The sequence below is a fragment of the Lontra canadensis genome, unplaced genomic scaffold, assembly GCF_010015895.1.
Source record: "Lontra canadensis isolate GAN:19392208 unplaced genomic scaffold, GSC_riverotter_1.0 scaffold58, whole genome shotgun sequence".
Taxonomy (NCBI): Eukaryota; Metazoa; Chordata; class Mammalia; order Carnivora; family Mustelidae; genus Lontra; species Lontra canadensis.
The window spans coordinates 3,065,966-3,088,737 of NW_022631052.1; the positions used below are offsets into that span (position 1 = coordinate 3,065,966).

A 22,772-nucleotide genomic window follows, 5' to 3' on the forward strand; every position below is an offset into this window, starting at 1 on the left:
TATAACCGCCAGCCACATTTAGCTACTTAAATTTCATTAAAATTAGATAAAATTTCAGATTCAGTTTCTCACTGACCATGGGCACATTTCAAGTACTCGTTCCCACATGTAACCAGTGGCTATAAAATTGGACAATGTAGACATAGGATGTTCCCATCATCACAGAAAGTTCTACCAGACCATGCTGGCTTAGAGCAACCTTGGCTGTTTTATACAGAACCAGCATTTTCCCTTTTTCTGTTTCTGTCTAATCAGCCCATGAACACAGTAGAAGAAGTAACAGCAGGTGCCACACAGCTAAGGGCTATCAGCTTAACCTCGTTTAACCATTGCTGCAATCCCATGAACTAGGTATTATTAACCTGCTTTAGAGATGAATCAATGGAGATTCAGACGGCATAAGTATCCAAAGTTGCACAACTTATAACCAGCAGAGCCAAGAGTTGAACCCAATGCCACCCAACCGATAGCCCACCCTCTTAACCAGTAGCTTCCTGGTTCCCGTAGGAACCCATTAAGCGGCTAGATCCCAGGGTGAGCAGATTCACTACAATTAGCCTGATTTCCCCTCAGACCTGGTTATCACTGTCAGACTGGGAGCTGAGAATCTACGGAAATCTACTTCTGATTTTGCTCTTGGGTGAATGGAAACAAAATAGCTCAACCTGGGTGTTCCCCTTGGTCCCATATTAAAAATATTCCTCCCCAGCTCATCACACGGGACTCTTAAATAAGTTTGTGTTGACAAAACACTTCAAATGCATTATTTAAACAGAGGTGTTAAAGGCTCTTAAAAAAGGAGCAAGGAGGGTGAGGATAAAAGCAGGTCTCCCTGAAGATTCACGACAGACAAGCCATGTGAGCCATTTCGGAGTTGCCTAGGTAATTGTTCCCTGTAATGTTTGCAGACTGGCCTCATTCAGCAAGAGAGGTTGGATTCCTTGCTCTTTAGCCTCTGGCTTGGAGTAACTCCTTTCTCCTGTCTCTGTTTAAAAACGGAAGGATCTGGGGCGAGCATCAATCAGACCTAGTTTCAAATCTCAGCCCTTCTCTGTGCTTACTGTGGGAGCCTGGGAAACATACATAACCTCTCTGGGCTCAGTTTTTGCCTCTGTAAAACAGTCTGTTGAGAGTAAATGAAATCACTTCTCCACCAGCACCTGGTATGTTACAGACCCTCAAACAGTATCAGCCTTTCATCTCTGCTGAAGCCCCATTTATAGTCACATGATATCATAAGATCGGGCGTTTCAGAGCTGAGCGGGAGCTGAGTGACATTGGGAGCAGCCATCTCAACAGAAAATTCCTCTGTTGATCACCATGTAGGTAAACCACTGGCTTGTGAAATGTCTGTAATCAAGAACCACTCCCAGTGTGTTTGGTGACATTTTCAAGAGGGTAAAACAGAATGTTCCCTCTGACAATTGCAGACCTCTCCACGCAGAAGAGTGGAAGTGGCTCTGACGCAGGCCACCAGCGCTTTGTGAAACACAGCAAGGAGGAGGTGCGACTGGCCCCGAGTGAGCAGCTGGAGGGGCCACTCGGGGCCCTGCCCTCAGAACTTGAGCCCTGGCTTCCGATTGATCCCGAATGACCATCGGCGCAGACTAGGGGTTGGGGGAAATGATGGGACCGGGATTATAAATCCCTAAAGCTGGGAAGGTAGAGCAAAGGGCTAGGTAAGGGTCAGCCTTGATACCTGGGACCAAAATCAAGAGGGGCTCCAGAGAAGCCACGGTGCCCGAAGCTGGGGAGCAGACAGACGTTATAGTCAGAGTGAAAGTGGATGGGAGGGCTAAAAAGAGGCCCATTGTCAGGAAGCAGGAGGACAGAGCTCAGAGGGAAGAAGGACAGAGGTGAGGCAGAGCTGGTCAGAAGGTCTGGATTGTGATATGAAGTCAGCTCCATCTCAGCCATGACTTATCTCCATCTTTAGAGGATGACCAGGCTGCAGAACCTAGCTGAGATTGTCTCCTCCCGAATCTGAGTTCAAGAGCAGAGAGCCAGGAAAGCTTTGCAGTTAAGAAGTCAGCACTTAGAGAGCAAGTCTGGGTTTGAATCCCAACTCCTGCACATAGCTGTGTAATTTGGGCTAATGATTTAACCTCTCTGGACCTCCATCTCCTTATCCGATGATGATTATGAAGATTATGATTATGGTAATGAAGATGCTAATGATGGTGACAGTGGAGGAGGATGGTGATACTGGTAGTGATGGTGATGATGGTAATGATGAGAGTGATTATGGCAATGATGGTTATGCGGATGAGGAGAAGCTGGATGGTGATGATCATCAGAATAATGGTGGTGGTGGTGGTATCAGTGGAAGTTTGGGTGGTGGTGGTGATGGTGTTGATGGCAATAGTAATGATGGTGATGATGATGATGTGATGGTACTTGGGATGGTGATAGTGATGATAGTGATTCTGTTAATGTGATGGTGGTGGTGGTGGTATTGATGGTGATGATGGTGATAGTGATGATGGTGGTGATGGTGGTGATGATGGTGGTAATGGTGATGACAATAGTAATGATGGTGATAGTGATGATGGTGTTGATGGTGGTGATGATGGTGGTGATGGTGATGACAATAGTAATGATGGTGATCTTGGTGTTGGTAGTGATGGTGATGACAGTGATGCTGGTGATGGTGATGAGGGTGGTAGGTAATGATGGTGATGGTGATGAGGGTGGTGGTGGTGGTGATGACGGTGATGGTGATGAGGGTGGTGCTGATGATGTTGATAGTGATGAGGGTGGTGGTGGTGATGCTGGTGATGAGGGTGATGGTGGTGATGAGGGTGATGGTGGTGATGAGGGTGATGGTGGTGGTGATGGTGATGGTGATGAGAGTGGTAGTGATGATGGCGATGGTGATGAGGGTGGTGGTCATGAGGGTGATGGTGGTAATGATGGTGATGGTGATGAGGGTGATGGTGGTGATGAGGGTGATGGTGATGGTGATGAGGGTGGTGGTGGTGGTGATGGTAATGGTGATGAGGGTGGTAGTGGTGATGCTGGTGATGAGGGTGGTGGGTAATGATGGTGATGTTGATGAGAGTGGTGGTGGTGATGATGGTGATGGTGATGAGGGTGGTGGTGGTGATGGTGATGGTGATGAGGGTGGTGGTGGTGGTGATGGTGATGAAGGTGGTTGTGGTGATGGTAATGAGGGTGGTTGTGGTGATGGTGATGAGGGTGATGATGATGATGATAATGAGAGCCTCCAATTCAGAATGGCTGTGAATACTGGACTGAAAAACTGTGACCCTGGGCATCTTAGTGTCTGTCTCGGTTACAACATCCATAAAACGTCGTTAATAACCATCCCTACCTCATAGAGTTGTCAAAAGGATTAAATTAAAACCCTTGTAAGGTGCTTGACACATAAATGCTTAATAAACACTAGCTATCATTTTTATGGTCTTATTTATTTTGTTGCTCTGTTCCCCTCATTTTCAGAATCATTTCTGTTTCTCTTGGCGCAGCTATCATTAGTCTCATTATTAGTGCTTATTCAGAATTAGGATGACCAATCACCCAGTCCCCCGGGGCTTGTTGTCTTCTCTGTCCTGCCTCCTACATCTGAAGTTGTCCAGGGCTCTGCCAGGGGATGAGCCTTCTGTGTCCCTGGATCTTTGAAATGGGGAAGTGAGAAGGAGGACCAAGGCCAGGTCGTGGCCATCCGGAAGCGATGCCCACAAAGTTGGGTATGTACCAGCCATCAGCGCCGACGTCCGTGAGCTCACCTCTGTGCTTGGCGAGGGGGCTGCCTGCCTTCCCACATGTTGCTGGTGATTCTGCTGAGCAGCAAGCTGGGCACCCACAGCGTGTTGGCTCCGTGCAGAGTCCTGAGGGTGACTGTAGAAATTCTGTACAGATGTAGGTCTTGCAGACCGGGGCCATCAGCCTGTCCCTGCTGAGATCATGCCTTTCTCACTTCCCCTACGTTGTTTTCCAGAGGTGTGGATGGCAAGTCACACAAACCGCTGCCCCTTGGCGTGGAGAATGACCGAGTCTTCAGTGACCTGTGGGGGAAGGACCATGTGCCCGTCATCCTCAACAACCCATATTCAGAGAAGGAGCAGGTAAGCGGGTGGTGCCAGCTTGGCTCCCACACTGCACGGCTCCCTAAACCTTCCCTAGCATGAAGAGGAGGGGAGGGGATGGCAAATGTCAAACCATGTTGGGATGGGAATGATCCACTACGCCTAGAGAGCTCAGGGACTCTGAGGCCAGGAGCATGCCTCCTAGGAGATGGGTTTTGGCTTTGTTTTGCTTTGTTCATGATCTTGCCATTTTTTGAAATTCAGTTCTGTTTTCACCAACAGAGGCACTCCCATGCCATTCACATCCCAAATTTAGAAAGTAAAGATACACGGTAAAAAGCTTTCCTCTCTCCTCTAATTCCAGCCACATTCCAGCAATTCCAGCAATATTTATCATCTCTGTGGTTCTTTCCACAATACTTTACGCATAGACTCAAACACACACACACACACACACACACACACACAAACACTGTTTTCATGCAAATGAGAACACATTATACATATTTCTCTGTACCTCGCTTTTCACTTATCAACATATTCTGGTGATTACCCCCAATTTGTAGGAGAGGGGAGGCCTGGCTCTTTTTCACAGCTGTATAATATTCCATTACATGGCTCTGCCATACCTACTGAGCCAGTCCTCCATAATGGACACTCAGGTCCTTGCCGGGATTCTGCCATGACATTGCCTAGATGCCCCCGCATGACACATCTTTTCAACAGCATAAATTCCTAGACGTGATATTGCTGGCTCAGCGATCATATACATTTGTGATTGGGGCAGAAATGGAGAAATGGCTCACCGTAAACATTGTCCCAATCCTACCAGCTAAGCAGGAGAGCAATGGTGTCCCCACAGCCTCACCAGTCTAACGTATTATCAAACTTTTCGGTCTTTGCCAGTTTGCTGAGGTGTGTTTTGACAGCTGAGTCGATGTTGTTTCTGAGCATAGAGAGATTTGGCTAGAGATAGGCAGTACCTCATTCTCACCTGCTTGGGCAGCTCACAGACCAGGCCAGTGCAACCCTATTAAAGCAGATGAATTTGCTACCTATCCTCTGCACTGCAACGATTTATGGGAGGAATGGTGTGTGGGAGGCCAGAACAGGGAGATGGCCCAAGTCACCTTCTTCTCATCCACCCTGGATAGGACGGGGCAGGGGTCCAGGTTCTGTCTTCTGATGTATCTGGATGGATGGCACCTTTCACTACCAGCTCACCTGAGCAATGACCCAAAGCCTCTCTACATAGCCTCCCAAGGGGAGGAGGGAACATTCCAGAGCCTCAGCGCGGATTGCTTTCCTTAGCGGCTGATAGCTAGCCAGGAAGATAAGGATGTCAGGGATTCTGCGGTAGGTCAGAGCTATGCTCCCCCTGGCTAGTGACTCACCCTCTTGCAGTGACATCTAGGAATGCTTGGAGGAGGAACACCAATAGAGACGTCTATTATGCTGTCCTCAAAACTCAGGGCCACACTGTGAGCTGTGAGGGGGCTATTTTCCATTCATGATTAATCGAGCAAATAAAGTTAACATTCTTCTTTGTATTTCCTTTCTTAACTGAAAAGAAAGGGGTATTGCCATAATTCAAATCCTTGCAAGACAGAAAGAGACAGCCTCAGGCTAGACCCAGGCTCTGGACATGATTTGTTAGGTCTGTACTATATTGCCTTAAAGGATAATTTGTATTTATACTTTGAATTTACTGCCAGTGTTTTAAAATTTTATATAAGTGTTGTATTCACAGCTTCTCTTAAAAAAGGTGGACACTCTGACCACCTCAAGCCTATATTCTTACGAGACAATAATCTGCATGGACAGAGCATGGACTTTCCAGTTTGCCACAGTCCCCACCACTTCCTATTGTACCCCTCCCCTTAAGACCATTGTCTGTTGTTACTTTTTGTAACATTAGTACTATTGGTTTTCTTAGGATGAAAGGGAAATATTTTTATATCCATAACTTTATTATAAGTGGCAGGTAAAAATAAACCAGGAGGTTTGTATGTTTCAGGAAACATGAGAAAGATTTCTTGTTTTGCAGAAATGAAGAATATTCTTATGTGTTTAATATGCAACCGAGTGTTTCATCTTGAAATTAGCTAGCCTGCTTTGCTAATTTACCTTATCTACGTACCTATCCCTCCAGGTGTCAGAGTTTGTAACTGCTGGTTTGCATTTACTCCTGAGACCTGACCTACAGAGACAAAGCAGAGGATGCTTTGACCCCATGAGAAAGACCCTTAAAGTCACTGCTGAATTCTAAGCAACGGCAGGATGATGGCCATTTCCTTTTATACTGCTTACCTCGGCTTGACAGTGATAGCTTAGAAATCATAACCTTGAACTTCAGGCCCGAGGAGTGGGGCTCTCAATATTGGGAATGGGGCAGAAGTGATTAATAAGACCACTGGCCCTCTTTTCAGAGCTTCATGGTGCAATGATCAGTGTCTTAGGTCAGGCAGACTGCTCTAATTCCAGAATTCCATCAACTGGGTGGCTTACAAAAAACACATTTATTTCTCACAGTTCTAGAGGCTGGGAAGTCCAAGATCAAGGCAACAGCAGTTCAGGGTCTGCTGAGAGCCCACTTCCTGGTTCATGGCAGAGGTCTTCTCTCGCTGTGTCCTCACAGGGCAGAAGAAGCATCTCTCTGGGTCTCTTTTAGAAGGTGATCTAATCCCTTCCCCAAGTCCCCACCCACGAATACCCCCACCTTGGGGATTAGGTTTCAACATATGCATTTGGGAGTCAGAGGGACTTAAACATTTTGGCCATAGCCATCAGGAAGAGGTGCTGAGAACTTGCCTTAAAGCTCCTCAAAAATGGTCGTTCCCTTTGTCTGGAGAAGGAGAGACGGTGCTGGGCAAGGTAGGAACAATCACATCTTCCTAAGGATAAGACAGTTTTAGAATTGGGAGCTCCTGGATTCATGACATGCAGATCAGCCATGCCAGGAGGTACATTCTCTCCTTTATCACCGGCAAATCCTCAGTGTCATTTTGATCCCAAAACCACCGGCTATCAAGATCACCCTGACTCGGTTGTCTGTGCCTCAGTTTTCCAAATGCGTCTCAGAGATACAGCTGAAAGAGGGTAGAGATCTAAGTGGCTGGTTATATTTGAGTCCCAGCCTCAGCACTATGGAAGCAGCCCTGTTACTTCCTGCTAGACATCTCCATAGCCACAGTGCTGAGAAATGTTTCCCAGGCCAAGCAAATTAATAAAAAACGTAATGTTCTTCTTTCCACCCTAAAAGACCGGCATATATGCCTAGCTTCTTCTCTACCTGCTCAAAGCCACTTTACCTGGAGCTCCCGGGACCGGCTTCCTTCCTCCCAGTTGTAACCCACATTCGCTACTTTTTTAGACATCTGCGGGGGGGCGGTTAGCATTGTTAATAATACAAAGAGAGACCCAGCTACTACCTGCCTTCCTGAGTCAGGAAGAGACAGGGCAGGTGAAAAAAACAGCTGGTCTGCATTTTCCCCAAGGACGGGGCCAAAGGGGACAGAGTCCAGGGGAAGCTGGGTGGATATAAGCTAGACAAGAGAAAGAACTTCTTGATTCAGAAGACTGTTAGCTCCCTGAAGGAATAGTGAGATCTGCCCCTTCCTTCTTGATTCTCTCCTCTATCCGGAGTCAAGGAAAATCAGCCACAGAAGCACCTTCTCTTCAGGCGGTCTCTGGAGGCTGAGATGTTCATCTCTATCTAGTGGTGATTTTTCTTGCTAACGGTTTCCGCAGTCGGTACAGCCAGTGAGACTCAAGTCCCTCGTCACCAGAATACAGTGTGTGAATGACTGTAATGCTCGTCTTTTCCCTTTTTTTTCTTTTCTTTTTTCCTTTATTTTAAGATAGATAGCAGGAGCAGGAGCAGGGAGGAGAGGGAGAAGCAGCTCCCCGCTGAGCAGGGAGCCTGACATGGGACCCGATTCCAGGACCCTAGGATCATGAGCTGAGCCGAAGGCAGATGCTTAACTGACCCATGTAACGCTCGTCTTTAACATCCCTTTACAAACTCTCTCTGGCCTGGGCTGGTAGATAGAATAAATCAGCTCCCCCATCACCAAACCTTTACCTGACCCCTGCCACATGTGTAGCCCTGGGGTAGAAACAAAGATGACTAAACCTCGCCCTCCCTCCCATAAGACCTTCACAGATGAACGTGGGGAGACAGACACCAGTACAGTGCATTTAATCCTAAAATACAAAGGGAAACAAAACACTGTGGGAACATAAATACCTCAGCAGGTATTAGGAAATGTTTAGCTGAAGAGGTAACATTTGAACTGGGTTTGGAAGGTCATATAGGAATTTGCCAAGTAGAAAGTAGGAAAAGGTATTATAGTAAAAGGAACCACTGTGGCAGATACAGGATACACTGCTTTTTTTTTTCTTGCTAAGGATCATTGTTGGACCTCTGAGGTCATCTTTAGTGCTGATACCTCCTGGGACACATATGGACTTTTTTTTTTTTTTTTAAGATCTTATTTATTTATTCGACAGAGAGAGATCACAAGTAGGCAGAGAGGCAGGCAGAGAGAGAGAGGAGGAAGCAGGCTCCCTACCAAGGAAAGAGCCCGATGCGGGGCTCGATCCCAGGACCCTGGCATCATGACCTGAGCCGAAGGCAGAGGCTTTAACCCTCTGAGCCACCCAGGTGCCCCACATATGGACTTTTGACACCATTCTTAAGGCCCTTGACATAATAATCCTCTTAAGTGAAAATGCTACCCTATGTAAATGACTTGAGAAACTGCCATTGGTCCATTCTCCCTGCAAAACCTCAACATTTGAATCAAGCCCTTCTCTGCTTCCCTTCTTCTTTTCTTTTCTTTGTTTTTTTTAAGATTTTATTTATTAATTTGACAGATCACAAGTAGGCAGAGGCAGGCAGAGAGAGAAGAGGAAGCAGGCTCCCTGCTGAGTAGAGAGCCTGATGCGGGGCTCAATCCCAGGACCCTGGGATCATGACCTGAGCCAAAGGCAGAGGCTTTAGCCCACTGAGCCACCCAGGTGCCCCAATAAATAAAATCTTTTTTAAAAAAGATTTTACTTATTTGAAAGGGAGGGGCAGATGGAAAGGGAAAGAGAGAATCTTGGGCCGACTTCATGCCCAAGCGGAGGCCGATGGGGGCTCGATCTCACGACCCCGAGATCATGACCTGAGTCAAAATCAAGAGTTGGGTCCTTAACTGACTGAGCCACTCAGGCGCCCCTGTGCTTCCCTTCTTATAAGGCAATTTTTTCCTTACCTGCCTGATTTGCTTTCCGAAGGGGGAAAAGGTGAATTGTGTCCTGCTTCAGGGCTGAATGTCTATTTTTCAGTTACTTATTAAGCATCAGTCTGCTCCGTGGATGTGAGGAAGGATCTTGGGCCTGGGGGAGGTGGGATTTCCAATACGGCTCCCCTGACTTATTCAACTCTCTGCCCTTCTCTCCAGCCTCTTGCTGGCACTGGCAATATCAGATAGATGACTGTTACATCAAAATCCCCCTGCCCACCACCTCATCTGGAGCCTGGCATTTCCTTACCCCTGGGGACACGGGGCTTGCTAGCTGCTTTCAAAATGTCAAAATCTGTTGAGAAGCTTTTCTGTACTATGAAGTGTTAGCATTATCCCAGTTCCTAGAAAGCCCCAAATTAGGAGGCGAGGGGAGGGGGAGTGCTTGTGGTTCCCCAGCGATCAGAGGATCAGAGGGGGGACAGGGCGCCTCTCCGCCCAGGCACGCACCCCAGCTGTCCAGCGGGTGCTGGCTTTGCCGAAAGCCGAAAGCAGGCAGCCAGCCCCAGCCGGGCTGCTGCATCTCAGTGAAGGCAAACCGGCGACACTCCCTGCCTCTCCGCGACATCCCAGCCAGCTGTCAGGAAACATGCACGTTAATGGCAGCAGGGTAAAAATAACAATAACGTGGATCCCCGTGCCCCGTTGTAGGGCATGGCCATTCAGACTCTTGGACTCCCCAGCCCCAGCTCTGGGGACCTCTCCGTTTGGGTCTCCTCCTCCCGGTGACCTTGGTCAGACTACAAAACAGCATCTGCACGGAGGCCCCGTTTCCTAACAGGCTCTTCCAGTTCTGGGGAGGTGAGGTGTGAAGCGACCACGTCTGTGAGAATAGCAGCTGATAATGTGTGTTGAGCCCCGTCCGGCGTGGTGCTGAGCACCTCAGGTCCCCGGTCTCGCGGAACCCCCCACACCCCAACCCAATGAAGTACTGTCGCCCCCATTTTACAGATGACTGAACTGAGGCACAGAGGGTTCACTTGAGGAAGGTCACGTGACTCGTGAGGGGCAGAGCCCCACAGCCCGCTCTTAATTCTTAAAGGCCCCGCACAGAATGAGGGTTCCGAAAATGTGCGTCATCATTATTATTATTATTATTGTCGCTGTGGCTGTTGTTTCCTTTGGCTGATTCTGGTCAGGTTTGTTTAGGTACAGTTTTACCGCTCATTGTTGTATGGCTAACGTGAGGCTGAGAGGGCAGGAAGCACATCTCCGTGCCTGGAAAGGGAATGTGAGTAGCCGGCTAGTCTGGGTGACAGAGCTGCCCCCTCTCCCTTTGTGACTCCATCGTCATCCTTGTTGATCGTGATCAAAGCAGCGTGTGTCTTTCTGCTGCAGGGCCAGGGGTCAGGCTCTAGGAGTCCACAGGGGCCGACAGCTGGGGTCTACAGTGGAAAGGCCCAGCCCTTGAGGGCCTGAATCCCACGGCCTGCTCTGTTGCCTGTTAGCAGTTAATTTGAAGATAGTCATTTCACCTCTCAGAGCCTCCGTCTTCCCCTCCCAAAGATGGGTCACCACGAGGAGGAGGAGATGTGCAGTGGCATAGCCCCGCTCAGCCACTGAATAGGCATTTGCTAAATATTGCTCATGATGGAAGTTGAGAAGTTCACCGTCTGGGCATTGTCTTTTCATCAAATGGTTGCCTTGACTTCCAGAAACTTCCACTTCTGAGAGGAGCCACAGACATCACACACACACAGCAGTTATCACACTGTCATAGGATGCTCTCAAACTGGACACCAAGAAAAAGCCTCAACAAAGATACTTTCTGGGAACGGATGTGGAACGGAGTCTCCCTCAGCCCCCAGTGACAGCAGAATCCAAACCTTGCTGATATTTTGCTTCCCTCTACCCACGCCATCACCAGCTGGTGACCCTCGGGCTCCTTCTCCGTCACTTAGCCATGAGACCAGCCCTTCAGGTCCTGCTACCCCAGGTAGGCAGAGCCAGGGCAGAGCCAGGAAGCGGGGCCTGAATTGATGGGGGTTTGGGTTCAGCCCTGCAGGAATTTCCACATATTTTGCTAACTGTTTGTTTTAATAGCGAGTGTATTCAAAGCAAGCTGTCCCAACTGTTTCCAGTGGGACAATGATGTCTGGTTCAGGAATCGGCGATACCACTCCCACGCTTATTCACGGCATCAAACCACATTCATGTTCTTTTCCCAGATAAGCCATGTTAAGGCAAAGTCCTTTTTCTTCCACACTGTGCAAACGGACACCCCTCCAAACAGAGATTCTCAGAGGTTCATAGGACTTTCATTTTCTGAGTGTCACAAGATACCTTGTAAAGTAAAAAGCTCAAAACATGATTGCAAGCCTTGTGCATTTTAAATATTTAGCAAGTTAATGCTTTTAATCAACACATGCACATAGTACAAATGTAATAGAATGGGGATGGGCCACAAGATCATTACAGGATTTCTTTTAAAATCAATTCATCATGCTCATATACATTTGGTCTGGTAATGGGATCAAGTTCAAAGTTGTCTAATAACATCTGGCCACTTTGCAATATCAGTGCCACGTCAGCATCTACTCAGCAACGCAACTTAACTTGCTTAAAGACCCCTTCCCTGCAGAGGCCCTTGTCTATCCCAGCTGTGGGATAGCTGGCCTGGCTGTGGAGCACCTCCTTGTAATTACCCTCCACAGAAAATAGCCTGTTGAATGGGGGGGGGGGGGGGGGGCCGGAGAAGAGGGCAGAGAGTCAGTGATTTCGAGCTTCCTTGGAGGAGTTATACAGAATGAATCGCTTTAGAAATAATGCTTTGAATACACTACCAGTAAATTATACTGGAAGGTCCGAAACACAGTTGGTTAAGTTTTATAAGGAGCAGTTTTTTTCATCGCACAGATGGGTGCCTGCCTACTTATATATATGTCTGCCGTCCTGGACCCTGACGGGCCACAGCTCACAACCCGGTTACGCTTGCTGCCCATGGTGCTGCTTGAGACGGCCGTGGAGGGCACGATGTGTGTGTCTGGCCCCTGGGGTGGCTGGCATGGTCCCCAGCTCAGCCCCAAGAGGCTGCCCTCATTTTAGGACAATCCAAGCAGGACAGGCTGCTGCAGGCCTAGAGGGGAGACGCTGTCCCGGGCGCCAACAGTCAGAATCAGAAGCTACTTGCTTCGTACAGGTTTGGGCTCTAGCTCCTGGATTGTTTCCTAGGGCTGCTATCACAAAACATCACAGACTGGGTGGTTTAAACAGCAGGAACATTCTGGAGGCTGGCGATCTCCTGAAATCAAGGTGTTGACAGGTTGGGTGGTTCCGGGGGCCATGAGGGAGAATCCTCCCCAGGGCTCTCTCCGAGCTTGTGGATGGCGTCCTTGTGTTTGTGCGGCCTTGTCCCTGTGTGTGTGTCTGTCTCGAAATTTCCCCTCTTTATAAGTGGAGTAGGGCCCACTCAAAAGACCTCATTTTAACTTAATGACCTCACTAGAGACCCCAAATAAGACCATAGTCTGAGGTGCTGGGGGTTAGGACACCAGCCTATGAATCTGGGAGGGACACAGTTTGGACCCTAAAAATTCCTAAAACGTTGTATCTTCCGAGAGCCCTCCCTTCCTGCTGTCACGTGCTTGTCCCCAGTTCACAGTGAGGCTCCTGACTGTGACAGCCCATAATTGGGGAAGGGCAAGGTGCTTGGCTTCTGTTTCTAGATCTTCCAGATTCTGATGTCTTATGTCTGTCTTCCTGCCTTAAAAGCCCCCCTCCCTCCAACTTCTGCAGAAGGTTCGCCATCCTCCCACTCCCAAGGGAGCCTCCGAGTCAGTGTTGACTTTGTCCCTTGTCCTCCCACCCTCTCCCACGCCTGGGGCTGCCTGTTCTGCTTCTGGCACCCTACTCTCCTGCAACTCCCACCCCATCACAGCTGCTGCAGCTATGCTCTGCCCTCCCGGCTTCCCCCCTGCACCATGGCATCCACCCTCCCCACCCCCTGTCCCCCCTCCACCCTCCTGCCTTGGTTCTCTCTGCCTTCACCCTCTCCCTCCCACAACCCCTGCAGTCGTGTGTCCTAACCCTTAGCTTTGAGAAGCTCCCCGCCTCCATCAGGCAGCTTCAAGAGTCCCCCATTCTCTACTCAATCAAGACAAAAGCCTTTGGCTTAGCATCCGAGGGGCTCTACGATTTTGAAATGCACTTAGATCGCGTGTTTGTTGACTTGGGCTGCCGTCGCGAAATACCACAGGCTGGGTGGCATAGACGTAGAAAGTTATTTCTTATAGTTCTGGAGGTTAGCAGTCTGAGGTCAAGCCACCAGCATGGTATTGTTGGGCGAGGGCTCCTATCCTGGCTTGGAGACGGCCACCTTCACTGTATCCTTACTCTGCCTTTCTGTGTGTACGTGGAGAGAGAAAGAGAGAGGGGTTTCTCTTCTTCTTATAAGGCCACCAATCCTATCAGATTAGGTCCTACTCTTATGGCCTCTCCTTTTTTTTTTTTTTAAGGTTTTATTTATTTATTTAAGAGAGAGCACACAAGCAGCGGGGAAAGAGCAGGGGCAGAGGCAGAAACAGGCTCCCCACTGATCAGAGAGCCCAATGCGGGGCTCGATCCCAAGACCCCTGGATCATGACCTGAGCCGAAGGCAGACACTTAACTGACTGAGCCACCCAGGCACGCCTGTTATGGCCTCTTTTCATCTTAGTTACTTCTCAAGGTCCTGGCTCCAACAGGTTAGGGCTTTAGCGTATGAATTCAGGAGGGACGCAGTTCAGTCCGTGGTGGACCTCAGGTGTTTGTTGAGTATGTACTGTGGGCTGGACACTGGTCTAGGGGCTGGACATAGCGCAAAGTAGACAGTGGGTAGGCGGAAAACTCTATCTGTATCTAAGTATCCATAGACTTTATATATACGGATCTGTAAATCATAAGACGTAGATACATGCAGATACATATACCCTCGCAAGTGCAGTGAAACGTGCCTTGAAGAAAAATAAAGCACGCGAAGGGAGCAGAGGATACCAGGGGTGGGGCACTGTTTTAAAGGGTGATCAGGAAAGATCTCTAATGCTGTGCCGTTTAAGCAGATGGGGACATAAGTGAAACAACCTAAGCAGACAGCCCCTGGAGGTCAATTCGTTGGCTCAAGAGCCTGCAGTTTGAGGTGCCTGGGTGGCTTAGTGGGTTAAAGCCTCTGCCTTCAGCTCAGGTCATGATCCCAGGGTCCTGGGATCGAGTCCCGCACCGGGCTCCCCGCTCCGTGGAGAGTCAGCTTCTCCCTCTACCCCCACTCCTGCTTGTGATCTCTCGGTCTCTCATCCTCTCTCTCAAATAAACAAATAAAATCTTTTAAAAAAAAAAAAGAAAAAAGAACAAATGAGTGTCACCGTGTGCCAATAAAACTTTATTTACAGACACTGAAATTTGAACTTCCTGTATCTTGTATATGTCATGAAACAACAGTCTGCTTTTGATACTTTTATTCATCAGGCGAAGAATGAAAAAACCATCCTTAGCTTCTGGGATGTGTGAAAACAGGCAGTGGTCGAGCTTTGGCCCACCGGCTGCAGTTTGCAGAACCCTACACGCAGCTGGATGAGGCTTCCCCCGTTGTGGGATGAGAGTGGGGACCATGGTAGGACGAAGAACATGAGTCCCTGGCACATAGCAGGTGCTCAACAGGTTATTTGTTGAAGGGAGGGAGGAGAGAAAGGCAGAGAGGGCAGAGGGAAAGGGTGTCAGGGTGCCCACAAAGCTGAATTCCGGGCTCAAGGCTCTGGGCTTATAGGACCTCGCCTCGCTCTCTCCTCTTGGGCAGCAAGACCACTGCCGTCCATTTCTTCAGGGCCCGTGCAGCCTCCAGAAGCAAAGAGGTTTTGCCAGAGCCTTTGAAATGCCCACAAGTTCAGAGCCTCCTGGGCCCATTTAGGACCAAACATCCCAGGCAACCCTCCCACAGAGCCCACGGAGATCTAGCCATACCTCCTGCCACCTGAAAAGCTTCCACTGGCCACTGCAGACACAAATCTAGAAAAAGACACGTGTAGCTGCTGCCCAAAGCCCACTTGTGCCCTGTCCACAGCTTAATAACTCACAAGTGCCCTAATCTGCATTTTTAGTGAGAACATTTCCGTCCCCACTCAGAAAAGTCATTTGCATCCCCCATGCAGGGCCCCTGACTGCTATATTAATCTCCCCATTTGTCCCCTCCTGAGTCATCTAATATTACTGCTGGCTAATTAAAACATCAAAGCCCCAAGTACAACAGCCCTGCCAGGGGCCTCCTAATGCCTGGTTTCAAGTGTGCAGCTCAGCACAGCCCAGGGTGGAAAGGCACGGCTCACGCCCGGGCCCCCAGTTTCTAGGCTCGTAGTGACCACCCCTCGCACATCTGGAACCTCAGCAGACGGCCTCTTTCCCAATGCCGGTTACATCACTCCTGCTGCACCCTGCCAACCTGCTGGCTGCCCACCCACCGGCCGCACCCCACACCTCCTCCTCCCGCCTCCCTGTGCTCCCCACCTGTCTGCCCTCCCACCCCCTGCACGGGTCCTGGGCCCGACCCCAGCGCCAGCACTGCGTCTGATACCCACCCCGACCCTGGTCTGGGATTCCAGCCACTCCCCAGCCCCTGGGGCAGCCATGGGGATGGTCAAGAGAGTTTGCAAACTGGCTGGGTGATGCTCAGTCTTCAGGGAGGACGGCTGGGGTGCCTCCCACTTGGGCGAGGTCCGATTTTTTTGGTGGGGGTTCTCCTGGCTGCAGGCTGTTGGCATGGTCAGAGGACTTAGTCGCTACCAAGTCCTGCCCAAAGATGTGACTTCCATCACCTGCGTATCTGCTGGAGGAGACCGTAGTGGAGACAGAGCTTAAAGAAGCACTGGGGCTGTCTGGCCAGGCTTTCAAAGGAAGTGGAACTGTCCATGCAGCTTCACGAGGGGACAGAAGGAAAATAGCTTGGAGCTTAGCAGGCAGGAAGTACAAATGAGAGCGAAGGGAAGAATTCTTCCACATCCTTCTTCTGCTCCTGGTGTGATCAGACTAGTCACACTTGTGGCGATGGTCGCACTGATAGGACTAACAGGTGTACTGTAGATGACTGTATAGATTATAGTGCTGTAGGGACACCAGGGTGGCTCGGTGGGTTAAAGCCTCTGCCTTCAGCTCAGGTCATGATCCCAGCGTCCTGGGATGGAGCCCCACAGCGTCCTGGGATGGAGCCTGCTTCCCCCCTCTCCTTCTCTGCCTACTTGTGATCTCTGTCTGTCAAATAAATAAATAAAATCTTAAAAAAAAAAAAAAGAGATTATAGTGCCCTAGTCTACTGGCGTGGATTAGAACGCCAGTAGCGGTACACAGTGGCCAGCATTCAGGAGGTGATTGCATTCATCCAAGTGAAAGATGATGCTGGTCTGGCCAGGGAGAACAAGATCGAGAACAAGGAAGCAGTGGATTTTAGAGCTATTGAGAAGCTAAAATCGGGCTTGGGGATGGATCAGGTGCAGGGGATAAAGAGAATGATGTCCAGGATAGCTCCCACCTGTGGCTTGCACAGGCCGATGGATGGTGAGGCCCAGCACTGAGATGGGAACCACTGGGGGTGACTAGATCTGGCCACTGCAGGAAGTCATGGCACCTCCCATGTGTTCTCTGCTATCACTTGCACAGTTCTGGAGGCTGTGATTTGCTCTCATCTCAGGACCTTTGCATAGGCAGGTCTTTTGGCCTGCAAGACCTAGCTCTTCTCTCTTTGCCTGATTAACACCTATTTGCCCTTCAGGTCTTGACTTAGGAGTCAGATACCCTGGGTGAGGTGCCTCTCCTGTGTGCTTCCACAGTCCCTTATACACTGCCAACATCCCAGTTATAGTACCCATTGCACTTGGTTATCATGACCGTGACAACTGTCATCCCTCCCCCCACCCCGCAATGCACATTGAACTCCCTGAGGACAGAGATCACCTCTGTCTGGTTTGTCACTGTAGCCCTGGCCCTTGCAACCTGGCTTAGAACATAGGAGATACTCAATAAACACATGCTGAATGAATGAATGAACAAATGAATGAATGAATTATGCATAATGACCAAGAGGCCAAGAGGCAGGAGAGTCTAGCAGTTGAGGACATGGTTTGCATGGCAGACTGCCATGATTTGATGCCTGGCTCCAGTGTACTAGCTATGTGACCTTGGACAACCTAGTTAACCTCTCTGTGCCTCAGTTTCCTCATCTGTAAAATGGGCATGATAAGATTTTGCTTGACATAATAAGTGCTTCTTGAATGCCAGTTTTCAGTATTAGCCCTTCAGTGTAGTCTATGATTTCTTTCCTGGACTCAGCCCACTAAATGGTAATTCATAGCTTCCTCACCCACCTGAGTTCTCCCAAGCCAAAAAAATGAGGACCCATCTCCTGGCACTAACCACACTCCTACACTCCAGTCACACTGGCCTTCTTGCTGATCCTTTGAAGCGTATCCCTACCTCATGGCCTTTGCACTTGCCTTTCTCCCCTCATCATCCTATATCCTTATCACTAACTGATAATCTATCATTCATGTATGGCGTTATTTATGATTTATCTCCGCTTCTCTCCCATCAGTGTGCCAGGGCACTTTCTGTCTTGTTCACTACAGTGTCCCCAGTGCCTAACAATGCCTAGCACACAGTAGGTGCTCAATATATACCACTTGAATGTGTGAAAACCCTGCCGCAAGGTCACTGTGCAGTGCTCCGTTCTTTGGAATGAGTGTCACTCCACACTCCCTTGTCTTCCCTCTCTCGCTCAGCTGACGTGGCAGGGTGTGCCTGCTGCCTCTCCCTTCCAGTTGCTGACTGAGTGACGCTTGTCTGATGCATAGGCAGGTAGACAATTACTCAGAAACATCCAAGACTGAATGTGATCCTTATTAATGAGGTCTAAACTGGACGGGCCAACATTGGTGAGCCCAGGACTTATCCCCCACCACCGGCTGGGCATTTTGTATATGGAAGTGAAGACAAATGGGGGACTGAAATTGTTCAACACAGAGGGGCCCGTCAGTGCAAAGGCCCTGAGGCAGGGACTCACTTGGCATTTTTGAAAGGCAGAAACCTGAAATTTGGGTGAAATATTCTATGCTTCAAAACTTTCTCATTGAATCTTTTCTGTTTTCCTAGTACTCACTAGAAGTATTGAGTTTGGACTATAGCAGGAAAGCCCAAACATCCAAGAAACTTGACCTGGCTTCAGGTTTGATTCCTCAGCCCTGAAAGCTGGTACCATTCAGAGAGGCTGACAGCGTCCCTTGGTTATTTCCTCATTCAACAAACATTCAGTGAGTCCCTGCTATATGCTGGGACCTGTACTGGACACCAGAGAGGCCACCTTTGAGTTCCTGGCCCCTCCCTGCAGAACAGAGCCCAGAAGGCTTTTCCACAGTGCCTCCTTCTGCATAGACAGAGGGACCAGGTTCCCAGCCACCTTGCATGTATCACCCTGGGAGAATGAGTCCTTACTCTGTGCAGATACTTAGTGACTCTGAAAGATGCCGGGAAAAGCGACTCTACTCCCCATCCCCGTGGAGACAGTTTTCCAGTGCCCTCAGGACCCTGTCTAATGTCCCATCCTTCCTCCTCCCCTCAAGCCCCCTGCCTCGGGAAAACAGTCTCCCACAAAGAATGGCAGCCCCTCCAAGTGCCCCCGCTTCCTCAAGGTCAAGAACTGGGAGACTGATGTGGTTCTCACCGACACCCTTCACCTTAAGAGCACACTGGTGAGTATGCCAGCAGAATGTAGACCCACCTCACACTAACTGCGTTTGGTGTTGGCTAAGTCTTTGTTGTGGGGACTGTCCTGTGCACTGTGGGGGGTTTACCATCACTCCTGACCTGTCCCCACAAGATGTCAGTCACCCCGCTGAAGTTCTGACAACAAAAATGTCTCCAGATATCACTCAGTGTCCCCTGGGTGGGAAATCCGCTCCCATTTGAGAACCGCTGGTAGCTACTGACTCACTCATGGCAATACTTTTTATAATTAAGTATTTTTTAGTATTAATATTATTATTACTTTATTGGGTACCTTGAACCCAAAAGAATCCAAGCGGAAGAGTTGCTCCTTCTGAACACATTTTCTCTGTCTCTCACCGCCTGACCACTGATGAAATATGGAACAAGCCCTTCCTTGCTTTCACTGTGTTTTAGCTGAACTTTTATATCATACTTTTTTTAATAGCCAGCCAGGCAACATGTTGCTTTATACTTTTATTGAAAATGACCCTCTTGGAAGAATGTTGTATTGGTTAGCTATTGCTGTGTAACGAACATCCCCGAAACTCAATGGCTTAAAAACAACAACCACTTATTATTTTCCAGAAGTCTGCAGATTGGCTTGGTGGTCCTGTCGTCTCAATTGATCTCAAGCATCAGCAGTCCACCTGAGAGGCCAGCTGTGGGTGGGCTGGTCTGGGTGGCCTCGACTAGGATAACTCAACTCTTTTTCATGTGATCTCTCATCCTCTGACAAGCTAACTTGGCCTTGTTCCCGTGGTGGTTGCGAGGTTTTCAGAGAGAATGAGCAGAAGCCCATGAGACCTCTTGAGGCCTAGTCATGGGGTGGACCCAGCCTCACCTCTGCCATTTTCTATTGGCTAAAACCAGCTCACATTCAAGGGGAGAGGATTTAGACTCCATCCCTCAATGAGAATTGCTCTTAAGTCACACTGCAAAGGGTGTGACTATAGGACACAGAAGAATTGGGGCTACTTTTTTGCAGTCAGCGTCCCACAGATGTGTTTGAGTGAGTGACTATAACATGAATCATGAACATGATTCCATGATCAACATGGAATCAAAAAAGTACTTAGGTACCAATTAATCTGATTACCAGGGAGTGCCAATCAGAAAGCCCCTTTTCCCCTCGTTGAGTAGAACAAACATTTTCAGAGCCTTAAAACACTGCCTGTCTATCTTCTTGACTGATGACCGCATCCTACAATGATTTGAGTACTTGAGAAATCCCATCTGGGAATTAAAGGCCAGGTAAACTCCACAACAAATGTCAGATCCAGGCCCACAGCCCCCCTTGTGCTAAAACCAAGAGATCCTCCAACTCTCTCTTTTCCCTCCAGGAAACAGGGTGCACCGAGCACATCTGTATGGGCTCCATCATGCTCCCTTCTCAGCAAATACGAAGGCCTGAAGACGTCCGCACGAAAGAACAGCTCTTCCCTCTCGCCAAAGAGTTCATTGATCAGTACTACTCGTCAATTAAAAGGCAAGTGTGTGTTGACTCTGGGGCCCCGAGGTGAATTACCGAGTACCAGGACAAAGACTTCAGCCGCAGCACTACAGTAGCTGAACCAAGACCTAAGCATGAAGGCTCTGCCCTCCACACACACAAGTTGAAAGCTGGTGGCTCCAGGGCCACATCTGACCCCCAGAAATGTCTTTGTTTGGCCTGCAAAGCGTTGCTTAAATTTGAAGCATTTCAAGTAATTCCGTGTCTAGGCATACTACCTTAAACTCTCACACTTGTTCACCAGAAGACATACGTAAAAATGTTCACTGAGATATTGTTATTAACAGGGAAATAAAAATTAAAATCAAAGAACCAACAGGAAATCACCTCAACTCCTTCAACAGGAGACTGTGTGAGTAACTGGTGGTATTTTCCAAATCATGGAATATTATACAGCTGCAAAAAATGAGCCAGTCAGCACCCAGCATGTTCATGGGCACAAAGCTCTCAAATAACTACGTAAAAGGAAGAAAGAATAAATTTGTAAAATAATATATTCAGGATAGCACCCTTTATATAAACTTTTTAAACATACTGTACGTGATTTAGGGACTATTTATACATATGAAAAATATATAAAGAAGAGCATAAGATGGGGATCCCTGGGTGGTTCAGTTGGTTGAATGACTGACTCCTGAATCAGCTCAGGTTGTGACCTCAGGGTCATGAGATCGAGCCCCACATCAGGCTCTGCACTCAGCACAGAGTGTGGTTGGGATTCTCTCCCCCTCTGCCCCTCCCCCCACTTGAGCATGTGCACACACACACTGTCACACCCTGAAATAGATAAATAAATCTAAAAAAAGAAAAAAAAGCATGAGACACTTTTGGGAAGAAAGTGGGTTATAATGGGAACATAGTCTCCAAGGAACTATAATATCGTTTCTTATTTGTTTTTACTTAGGCCTGGGTGTTCATTATATATACTATTCCCAACACTTTTTTGTAAGCCCCAAATTTTTCATAATAATATTTTCAACTTTCTAAAATTGAATTCCTTGTCATCATTTAAAAATTAGAAGAGTTCTTGGGGCGCCTGGGTGGCTCAGTGGGTTAAAGCCTCTGCCTTCGGCTCAGGTCATGATCCCAGGGTCCTGGGATCGAGCCCCACATGGGGCTCTCTGCTCAGCGGAGAGCCTGCTTCCTCCTCTCTCTGTCTCTGCCTGCCTCTCTGCCTACTTGTGATCTCTGTCTATTAAATAAATAAATAAAATCTTAAAAAAAAAAATTAGAAGAGTTCTCTTTAAAGATCAGATTTCCAGGGGTTCCTGGGTGGCTCAGTCGCTTAAGCATCTGCCTTTGGCTCAGGTCATGACCCCCCAGGACCACGGAATTGAGCCCCACATTAGGCTCCCTGCTCAGCAGGGAGCCTGCTTCTCCCTCTCCTGCTCCCCCGCTTGTGTTCTCTCTCTGTCAGATAAATAAATAAAATATTTAAAAATAAATCAAAAATAAATTAAATTAAATTTTAAAAAATCAGATTTCCAGGAGCACCTGGCTGGCTCAGCTGGTGAAGCACATGACTCTTGACCTTGGGGTTATAAGTTCGAGGCCCACCTTGGATGTAGAGATTACTTAAAAATCAAATCTTTAAAAATAAATAAATAGATACATAAAAATAAAAATCAGATTTCTAGTTTCTCTTGAAATGAGACTTGGCCTCCCTGGGCCCCCATTCCTACCAGCAGAGTACTAGCTACCCCCTTTGAACCAGACATAGGCTCGCCCACTGGCCAAAGTCCACACCCAGCCAATTCGGTCACTGCTGGGCCTTCATGGGCATCTGAGTTCGCAGTCTGCTTGTGCTTGAACCGTTGTGTCCACATATCAGCTCAGACTTGCTGTGGCTTTTGCCCTCCTGGAATGGTTCGCTCCTTCCACCGACCCCGAATTCAGGAGAGAAGGTGACACTCCCTTGTTCCTTCCTTCCTCACTCAGATTTGGCTCCAAAGCGCACACAGAGAGGCTGGAAGAGGTGAACAAAGAGATTGAAACCACGGGCACCTACCAGCTCAAAGACACGGAGCTCATCTATGGGGCAAAGCACGCCTGGCGGAATGCGTCCCGCTGCGTTGGCAGGATACAGTGGTCCAAGCTGCAGGTAGGCAGTGAGCTCTTTGGTGGGTGGGGAGGGAGGAGCCTTATCAAGGGTCAGCTCTTTCCAGGGGTACCTGGAAGTCACAGTGAGATAGCGGGTGGTGGTCA

General features: G+C 48.6%; 1 protein-coding gene across 2 annotated transcripts in view; it reads left to right on the forward strand.

Moving 5' to 3' along the window:
- NOS1 (nitric oxide synthase 1) overlaps positions 1 to 22,772 on the forward strand; it is an 82,961-nt gene that overhangs the window by 10,664 nt on the left and 49,525 nt on the right. For both annotated transcript variants that reach the window (XM_032876188.1, XM_032876189.1), the window contains exons 2-5: positions 3,962 to 4,088; positions 18,913 to 19,041; positions 20,398 to 20,543; positions 22,506 to 22,668. In XM_032876188.1, the coding sequence (XP_032732079.1) occupies positions 3,962 to 4,088; positions 18,913 to 19,041; positions 20,398 to 20,543; positions 22,506 to 22,668 (565 nt within the window). The remainder of the gene's footprint in view (positions 1 to 3,961; positions 4,089 to 18,912; positions 19,042 to 20,397; positions 20,544 to 22,505; positions 22,669 to 22,772) is intronic.